Genomic DNA, 10,322 nt, shown 5'->3' on the forward strand with positions numbered 1-10,322 from the left:
CTCTTATATTTGGTACATACTGAGAAGGAAGAATAGTGGGGAAAGAGTTAAAAACCAAACTAGAGTAAACTTCGGTGAATCTGTGAAGATAAGAAACAAAAAAAAAGCAATCTGCTTTGTCAAGAGATAAAGGTTTATAACTAGCATGCTGTTCTAGTGATGACATATGGCCCAGGATCATGGCCTTTCTCTGAAATGAAACTAAAACACATACTCAAGTTGAGAATTATGGGGAGTGCAATGACTGGAATTATTTGGACTGAGCAAACCACTAGATAACAAGTATACCTGAGAAAATCAGAAGAACAAATGTCGAAGTGCAGAATGTATTGCCATAAAAAGTGCCATAATGAGATGATCTCAGTATGGGTACGTGAAATAGAAAATTAATCAGGAGTACCTAAACAAGCACTACCATAAGATAAAGAAACAGGGTTTGTGAATTGAAACTGGTAAAGAGGAAGAGTAGTCATGACATGACAGAGCAAGACACTCATCCAAAGTCAGTCTGAGAGGAACTTTTCCTTGCTGCTTTGGTACATATGCTTGAGAGCCTGTTTTCCTTCTCCCCTATAGTTAATCCCTGCAGTTATCATTTGCATCCATATGTATGAAATATATTTTGATAAGATACAAATGCTAAACATTTTATATATGCAGATGTGGCAACTTATAGAGTTACATATTCATAGCTCCAAAATCTTCTAGATGCCTATGTGGAGATATTACGGATACATTGGGGTCAGTATATCTGATCACTATTAAAAAGGGTGACAGTCACTTCGAAGTTGGTGTGAGTTTGTACCGATTTTATAAATATGTAATCAAGCTCTGCTTTTCTTCTGGCTTTTCTTCTTCTTATGAAAGGTGAAATTTTTATAATTAAATAATAATTTATTGTCCTAATAGTAGTTCACCTTTTAATAGTCTTGCTCAAAGTCATCTACTTTCAGAAAATTTACATTTCAGATAAATCCTAATAATAAATATAATGAATACGTCTCAGAAAAAAAATAAGCTTTCAACATGGAATAAACATTTAAGCACAATGATTTCACATAATGATTGCTGTCCTAAAATAAACAAATACTTACAAAGATGACTATTTTTGCACATGTTATTTAATATATAAGGACTTGAGGCAAAAAGTTGAAACACTTTTCAAAGGCTGCTTAGCACATTACTGGCTGAAAAGGGATCATATCTTTCTCAATCCATCTGCATGTACCTGAATATTTGGAATACAATATATCACTGTCATCTTGAAACAGTCTTCAGTTTTTATTGTTTTGTGGAACTGTTTATTAATTATTTGATTAGAATTGACATCTGATTAAATATTTTATTCTGCCTTGTAGTCTCTTGATATACAAAGCATGACTTTCTGCCCTGCTAAGTGAGGATTTACTGGGCTAGATGTTGATTCAGTAGGTTGCAAGTGGAGTGCTTGCCCCTTGAGGGTCATATTAAAGCTCGAGGGGAGATTTTTGAGCAACACTACATCTTAAAGACGATACATCAAGCTGATAGATACATGGCTCTTCTGTTGAGAAATTCACAGTAGAATTATTGCTTGTTGCCAGTTATTACTTGGGTAGTGAGGAGTCTCTTGGGGATATGGATTGGATAAAAAGGGTTAAGCTGGGGGAAATGTTACACTGAAGACCTTGGTGATGAGGAATGCTTGAAATAGTCAGAGGATGTTTTGTGTGCAAATTAGAATTACCATTTTGGGGGGTAAGTGCTCTGCTGTTTTAATGAGCAAATCGTGATTAGTTTAATAGAGCACCTTTCTCATTATGACTCAGCAGAGACTTGACAATTTATTTGCTGTACCCTCCTGCCCCCCTGCCCCATTCCTTTGGAGAACACTCACTAGTACATTGCTGAGGAAATTCTCTGTGGGCTACAGGAAGCCATTCAGGTAAATACAATTGCTGTATATTGAAACATGTTGGTTTGAAAGTAGTGGGCTTGGCTTGTTCTAGCAACAAGACTCAGGGTCATGCGACTTTCACAGTAGAGATTTGTCCAAATTTTCTGCCCTTCCCTATGCTGTGCTTTTGTTGGTAGAAGAGATTTGAACATTTAGCTGAGATTACCTACACCATTAAAATAACATCCAGACTGTGGAATTGTTATTGACATTTAGACAGCTACATCTTTGTTTTTTGATGAACATTCCTGTATCGCTGTAATAACCACCTCTACACATACATAAAGCTTAATCTGAGCTTTTACTTTGTAGATCTCAGAGAGCTTTACAAAGAAGGATAAGTATTATTATCTCCATTTAACAGATTGGTAAATGAAAGACAAAGGTGTCCTGACAGAGCTGCAAATAAATTTAACACTTTTGCCTCCTCAGTGAGTTGCCTCACACTATCCCCTCAATAACGTGAACTTTGACTTCTTGGCCAAATTACTAGGTCGGCTAATTAGATTCATTTTTAGTTGTAGCCTTTTTTGCTGTGTAGAATTTCTGTGTGAACTTTAAAAACTGGTGTTTTTTAATCTGCAGACAGTTTAGTTTCAAATGAAGCAGTACCCAGATTTGAAGGGATATTGATTCTTTCTGCTGGTGTCAGCTTAGAAAAACACTTAAAAACCCTGAACTAAAAATTTTTAATTATGTCATATGTTTTGTGCTATCTCAGTTTGACTTCAACTTCAGGAATCACCTTATATAGGATGCCAAAATAATACATTATTATCTGTGAGTACTGCGCTTTACATCCATAAGTTTGAAAGCCTTTTGTTGCACAATTTAAACACAACTCTGCTTATGTTGCTGCTAAACAGAACGGTGTTATGTAAGGTAAATAAATGTATTCTCCATTTTACTGTGGGACTGAATGTCTTGTGCAGAGACATTTGGTGTGGAAATACTTGTTTTTGATTGCTCAGCTGGAGGGATATTTGGGCTGTTTAACTTAAGCCAGCCACCTTCTTCCCTCTGAGGTGAAGTGCTCACAAGCTCTTTATAGGCCTTGAAGGTGTTGGCATGGGATTTGCAGATCATGAATTATGTTAGTCTCAGAGATTTTCTGGATTTGGAAACAGGAGGATTTTTCAGCTTTACTAGAGATTTACCAGAGCCTTTTTCCCTAGATGTAGATAACAGTAGCAGAAAGCATCCAAACACAGGTCCTCATATTATATGTTTTCTTTTTCACAGTGACAGAGAGGAGCAGAAGGGAATGAGGGAAGCTGGAGGTTCTCTTCTACTTCATCTTGTCTTGAAAACAACCAGGAGAGATGTAGGGCTAGGGGCCAATTATCAGAAGTAACTGATAACTCCAGTACGCCAGAAGCCAACTTTGAGTAAAAATTTTGTATGAGAACTGACAGACCTTGAAATGTAAAGGGAATAAGTTTCTTAGGTTGGAGCAGGACATGTTTTGTGCCTTGCCCTGTAATACAGTTTAGATCTGGAAATGAAAAATGTTGAAGTGCCCCAGATGTACGTATAATCAGAGTAAAAAGATCAGATTCTAGTTCACATATCTTTTAATGTATATATCAGTATAAATAAAAACTATTGTATGTGACTGATGTCTTTCTTTTTCAGAGTTGATGCATCCTTTCACCTGTCTCAGGGAGAGAATGACTCAGACAGTGTACCACAAAGTCTGTTTCTCCCCTCTTAGTAGCCACCTCATACACAGGTGGTAAATGAAAATCATAAAGCTTACTGTAAATTACTGTTTGCTCATCTTAAAACTTACAACTTAGGCCCTGAGGCTTACAGCTACACTTTGAGATCTGTGAGACTGGTTTTCTGCAATAGAGACAAGAAGAAAATGACAGCAATGAAAAAGGATTTCTGTTGGAAAGACCAAAGGAAAAAAAAAAGCAAATTATAACTACTGGACCATGAAAAGCAAAACTATTATACAAGAGTTTAAATTACAAAGGCAGTAACTTTCCAGTGTTTTAACTCTAGAAAAGAGCTACAGAGATATTGCTACAGATGTGTTGTATATAAAAGTTACAGATGTGTTTAAATACAGAAAGTTTCTTCAACAGATTGATCTCTTGTTAATGAAAAAGCAAAGCCATAAATGCACAGGTGTAAATTGTCATAGTTCTTTTTACTGCATGCAGTGAAATTTGCAGCAGTTAAAGGTCATTGGTGGTATCATTACTGACACATTTTGATCTGCAATTCCTTGGACTTCATAAAAATTAATTTCCTTAACAAAACAGTGGGCTACAGACTGAGACTTCAGCGAATCTATTTTGAGTTCTGCCTAAAGTTGTTCTTAACTTAAAATTTCTTCTGTTTTCCTTTTAAATTATTATTAATTTGTAAGGGTGAGAAGGTGTTCGAATGATAAAAAGTCTGATCAATTTTACTCATGCTGGGTAACATTTCTGTGAGCATTTCTGTAGCTTCTCAGGGTGGCAGAGCTGGGCACAGGAAGAAGTAGATAATATCTGAACAGGTGGTAGAAAATATGTTGCTTCTGAATTACTTTTGGTGTTTGGAGGTTTGCTTTTAGCAAGATGATATTCACGTATTGGAAAGAAGAGAATTAAGAATCAGCATTGTTCAGTAGTGAAAATGTTAAACTAAATGGACCATGTTAACATTACTGTTGATCCTGAGGAACAGTTTTTCCAGTATATGGAGCATTCTGTTTCCACACGGCATATGTTCTCCGTGGTTTTCTCTGCTCTAATTCATCCATGTTTTTCAACAGCTCCAGATGGCGTGATGCCTCCAAGGCTTTCATCTGCCACTCCGACCAGTCTTCAGGTTGTCTGGTCTACACCAGTTCGCAACAACGCCCCAGGCACGCCCAGCTACCGACTCCAGATGCGGCGGCGGCGTTCTGCTGGTGACATTTTAGAGTACGCAGAGCGCAGCAAGGCCACCATCCACTGCTGAGCAAGAAAAGTCCCCTTCCCCTGAACACAGCTCACTTTTAGAGTGGCTGGTCTTGTTACAAGACAAAATGCTTTAGTCTTTCTTGACCTGCTGGAATGTGTGCTGGAGTAACTCGTGTTGTTTTTCTTTGCAGTTTGCATCCCAGCCCTACTGCTTCCTTAGAGCACTGTGTCAGAGACCTGCAGCCTTACACTGAGTATGAGATGAGAGTGGTTGCCTCCAATGGTTATGGCAATGCTTATAGCAACTGGACTTCAATGACTACAGCAGAGGACAGTAAGCAGTCAGATCTTATTTAGCTCCCTTTAGCAGAAAATACAAATAATAGTCCAACTGCCATTGTACTTAATTTCTTTAAGTTATCTAGCTTACTCAGTTGTATAGCAGTAATGTATTTCCTTCCCTAGTATTAACTTGAAGTAAAAATTCCTAAAGGATCAAGTATCTGCTGTCTTACATATTAATTTAAAAATATGGATATTTACATATGTATTTTGTGAAGCAGTATCTTATTTCTGTATAAAATGTCCCTCCAACAATATGTAGTTTAAGATACACTGGTAAGTGCATATTTATAAGTGGTGTTCCTTTATGTTCAGGGCCTTGATTCTGATTTCAGAGAATATAAATTGAAGATAATAGTATATGACAGTTGTCTTATCTCTGTGTTGAGAACACTCAAGCTACCACAGAACTTTTCATTCCCAGTGATCTTTGTTAATTCAAAGTAGTGGCCTACTGATCTGAAATTTGGTTTGTCATTGTCATTGTCAATCCCATCACTTTCATTGTTAATAGTTCTGTGTTCTCCAGACTCCCCACAATTTTTTCAACAGTCCCCTGATTTAGCAACCAGCTGTCAATGTATAGGTATGACCAGTTAGTTGACAGGATAGGATTTTGTACCTGATTCAATATGTAATCAAAAATGTATGACAAAATTTGAGCTTGTTGTTTGTAATACAGATAGAAAACATATAATTTCCAGCTTTTTTATTTTTTTAAGGAACTGAGCTGTTAGCTTTCTTAAACAAGGTAGCAGGATATCTAACACTGGCAAATACTCAGTGTTGGTGACTCAACTTGATAGTAGTCCCTTCTCTAAATGGTCAGCTGTCTGTGTTGTGAAAACATTGAGCAGAAAATGTTTTTTTCCCACAATTTTAATGCATTTTTTCTTTGAAGCTGAGCAAATGATTCACAACAGAAATGCATTTATCTGATAAATTAATTTAAGCTCCAAAGATATTAATTCTTCTATGAACATTCTACCTATAGGTAAACGTAAGATTTGAACTTGGTCTTTAGATACCAGAGCTGTTTTATCTACCTGTGGCAATTCTTGTTGAGATTCAGTTATTTCAGTACAAAAGTGAATATGATACTATTGAACTTCCCTGCATTCATAGTCAAAATGCAACCAGTCTCCTAAAACTATTTTTTCCAATTGCAAGAATTATTTAGCTCTGGTCTGATAGTTCACATAGTGTTTCTTTTCGCATACAAGGAGGTCAAGAAGTACATTTCAAAGGCCTCACTTTTTCCTGATATAAAAATTATTTTTGTGCTAAGTAGTAGGTGTACAATTTTAAAATTCTCTTTTGAGGACTTAGGGGTAGGGTGGAAAACCCACACAGGAGATGCAACAGTATCCAACAACCCTCATAATTTAAAAAAAACACCCAACTTTCAGTGGTGACAGAGGACTCTGTGGTGTCATAGTGGAGAACTGCCATCTGTGAAAGGATATTCAGCTCAATTGCTTAAAACTGAATGATTGTCATTGGGTCTAAGCAGTATTTTTGTCAAGGTTTCAACATGTTTCTTATGAAACTGCCGATACTGACAGTTTGTTGAAGTAGTACACCGAATTCCTGGCCCTGCTTACCAACAGACTTTGACTTTTTAAAGTACAATTTAAAAGTGGAAATTTCCCACCTCTTACTCTGTATCTCTTACTCTGTTGAACTAGATGTGTATCTATGTGTTTTTACTGAATTTTATTCTGTAAATATATGCCTTTTTTGTCTCACCAAAGCATAAAGTATCTGAAGGCATAAAATATATGCATGTGTGTGTCTGTGTGCACATACACTTGACAGCAGTAGATATGAATCTACACATCCACTTTTAAAGTCAGTAGAGTTCCAGTAATAGAAGCTGATGATTTCACAATATATCTTTGTATTATATTTTATTTATGATAAATATGTAGTAAAATAGGAGGATATTGGGAATAATTAAGGGAAAATTAGCAAATGCTGCCATAAAAATACTTTGTATCTGACAATGGAAGTTCTTAATATACAGATTAGTAGGTTTGGGGTATTTTTTAGTGCAAAAAATGCAGTAAAGAATTTTCAAATACTTCAGTTTACATGATTGTGACACTAGTAACTGATTCCATGCATTTTTTAAAGTGTAACCTGCCCATGCCAGATAACAAAAGTATACATAACTATGAATATTTTAAAACCTGCTAAACATGCATTAATAAAATATGTTTGTTCCAGTGATCTTGATAAATATAGCATCAGACTGCTTACTGCCAGAATATCTACAGATAGAAACAATTGATGAAGTTTCTGAATTAGAACTTGCTTTCAGGAACATGAATGTAAATTTCAGATAGCTCTCTTGCAATCAGTGTAAAGACCACTGAACTGAGAGGTCAGTATGTACCATTGAACTGAGAGCAGAATCTCATACATTGTATTCAGAAGTAAAGCTAAATCTTCCAGTTATAATAAAAGAGATACAAGTCTGGTTTTCCCTTTAGCTACAGGGAGCCTTTGAGGTCTCAGATTTGCAAAGACATTGATTACAGTTACCTGAAGCTGCCCCAATGGCAGCTCCTGGCTTCCTATGGTGTAATAAATAATATTGTCTGATAAAATAATATTGTCTGATAGCAATCCACATGGTGTGATTTCTGTTCAGAGAGATATCTCCCAAATGAGAAAGGTGCTTTTTCTAGTGCTTGAGAAAATACACCATGACTTGGACAAGTTCTAAGATAGCAACATTTCTACTTTAAAGAAAAGCTTCCTGTTACTTGATTAGCTTTTGAACACCCCAGAACCTGGCTGCAGCCATACTGTCTGTATGCAGTGAGTTGCACACAGCAGAACATCTCCATCACCAGCTATTCTCTGGCGTGGCTACATTTTGGTTCTGTGGATCCAATATGGAGAGCTCTTATTAAAGCCCTGTTAAAAGTTCCTGGCTTGCACTATCTGGAAAAGAAGATTTTGCAAGTTACCTGCCTAGCAGGTAGTCCAATTTTTCATTTCTTACTTAAGTGACTTCAAGTCCATCTCTTTTATACATAACAAAGTTATAGGCCAGCCCAGTGTTTCTTCACAGTAGGTAAGGTCAAAAGCACACAGTAGTCACTGGAAATCATTACATACTGAAGTTGCTGGAGATACAAAAGCAATTTGAAATTAAAAAAAGAGAACTCCTGTAATATATCAGCTGAGCTACTTCTTGTCAAATCAGGGAAGCATTATTTCTGTCATAGGGAGTGCTATGGTGTGCTTCTCTGGCATGCTTTGGTTCCAGGATGAAAAGCCTCAGTTTGTGGGAAGATCTCATCACAGATTAAATATTAGGAGAGGTTTAGGCTGGGTATTAGAATAAAGCTCTTCTATCAAAGGGGGGCTGGACACAGGAACAGGCTCCCCAGGGTAGTGTTCACAGCCCAAGGTTGGCAGAGTTCAGGAAGTGTTTGGACACCACTTTCAGGCCCATGGTGTTACTCCTGGGAATATCCTCTGCAGAGTCAGGAGTTGTGCTTTGATGATCCTGATGGGTCCCTTCCAGCTCAAGATTGGTGATTATGATTCTGTGATTCTCCTAAATCTTCCTCACATAGACAATGAAGATAGGTACTGCAGAACAAGAGGGTAAATAATGCAGTTTGCCACATTTGGAAGCTCTTGCTTTCTCTGCCTATGACATTTGTTGTGTGAGAAGACAGCTCTTCTACTTTAGCTATATAAGTTAGGTGCATATAGTTGAGGCACATAAACTAATCCATAAATAGTTGATGTGAATGTGTTCACATGAGCTCAAGAAAGAAAAATGGAAACGGAAGCAAGAGAAGACAAAACATGGTAAGGTGACAAAGGGAAGGGAAATAATGTGAAATACCTGACAGGATGAATAGCAGAAGGACAGAACAAATTAAGCTGATGTAGTAGTGGGACATGTGATAAGATGATCATATGATATATATAATGCAAACTGCCCATGCATGCCTACAGAACTTTATTGACTGGTACAACTGAAGTTCTGGAACCAATTTACATTTGGAGCAGTAGTGAGCAACAAGTCTTAATACTCTGAAGACAGCTCTTAATATATATTTGAAGGGGTTCATATGGATTGCATGTCATTACATGAACAGCTTAATGACTTTTGAGCTCTGTGATCTCATGTGATAAAAGATTCCTGTGGTCCCTTATGCCCAGAGCTACACAATTTGGGTTTTCTGCTGGGTACAGTCAGCAGTACATGAAAGACACCACACTCTGTTAATACATATAATTTCATTGTCCGTGTTTCTAAAAAGAGTAAATGATTCAAGAGTAAAAGGCACAGAATTTTTATTCTGCTTAGTGAGAGAGTTTGCCCGCAAATCAGGTATTTCTCATTAGCTTTAAAGGGCATCAGTTCAGGTACATGTCTTAGTATATTAAATGTAAATGTAGGCTCCTCCCAAAAAATACAACATTAGAGTATAACTCCTTGCTTTCCACGTCTCACAGTAAGTATACAAATGTATTGTTTTAGTCAGGGAATTAAGAAAGATTAATGACAGTTTTGTGCCTTTATTTTAAATGAAATCTGAACTTTTGAAATAGATGAGCGAAGTAGTCTGCCATAAAAGATAATTTCATTTGCCAAAATGAAACTATCTTCTAGTATTAATACTGTAATGAAATGGTTTGAAATATGAACTAAGAATCTTAAGGACAAAGATGCCCATTGTTCCATCTTCAGTAGTTACTTCTATAAACAATTTCATCCATGTAAAAAGCTTTATGATTTTATTTTCATCATTGACAGGCTGAGCTGTGTAGCTGTCATACTTTGCAGTCTTCCCTCTAGTGACAACCACACTGACAACATGTTATACTCCACATTGATTTTACAGTTAAGGAGCTGATTGTGATATATAGGGATTTTAAGAATTCAGCTGAGAGGATGACTTTTGCCTTTTATCATTCCATTAAAATTTTATAACCATCTTTTTCATGTCATTTCATCCATGAATTCTTACTTTAGAAAGTGATAGCTACTGCTGCGAGCATAACTTTTTTCATGTTCAGAGCTTTTTATTGTATTAGCAAACTATCCCAATTATAGTTAATACTCATGTTTTACATAATTGTGGTGACCCTTTCAACCAAGCAGTATCGTG

General features: G+C 36.6%; 1 protein-coding gene across 1 annotated transcript in view; it reads left to right on the forward strand.

Annotated features, from left to right (window-relative positions):
* Positions 1 to 10,322, forward strand: part of USH2A (usherin) — a 373,252-nt gene that overhangs the window by 228,374 nt on the left and 134,556 nt on the right. Inside the window, exons 38-39 of the mRNA XM_031504249.2 lie at positions 4,707 to 4,857; positions 5,028 to 5,170. Coding sequence (XP_031360109.2) covers positions 4,707 to 4,857; positions 5,028 to 5,170 — 294 coding nt within the window. The remainder of the gene's footprint in view (positions 1 to 4,706; positions 4,858 to 5,027; positions 5,171 to 10,322) is intronic.

Source organism: Lonchura striata, chromosome 3 (assembly GCF_046129695.1).
Source record: "Lonchura striata isolate bLonStr1 chromosome 3, bLonStr1.mat, whole genome shotgun sequence".
In the NCBI taxonomy this organism is placed as follows: Eukaryota; Metazoa; Chordata; class Aves; order Passeriformes; family Estrildidae; genus Lonchura; species Lonchura striata.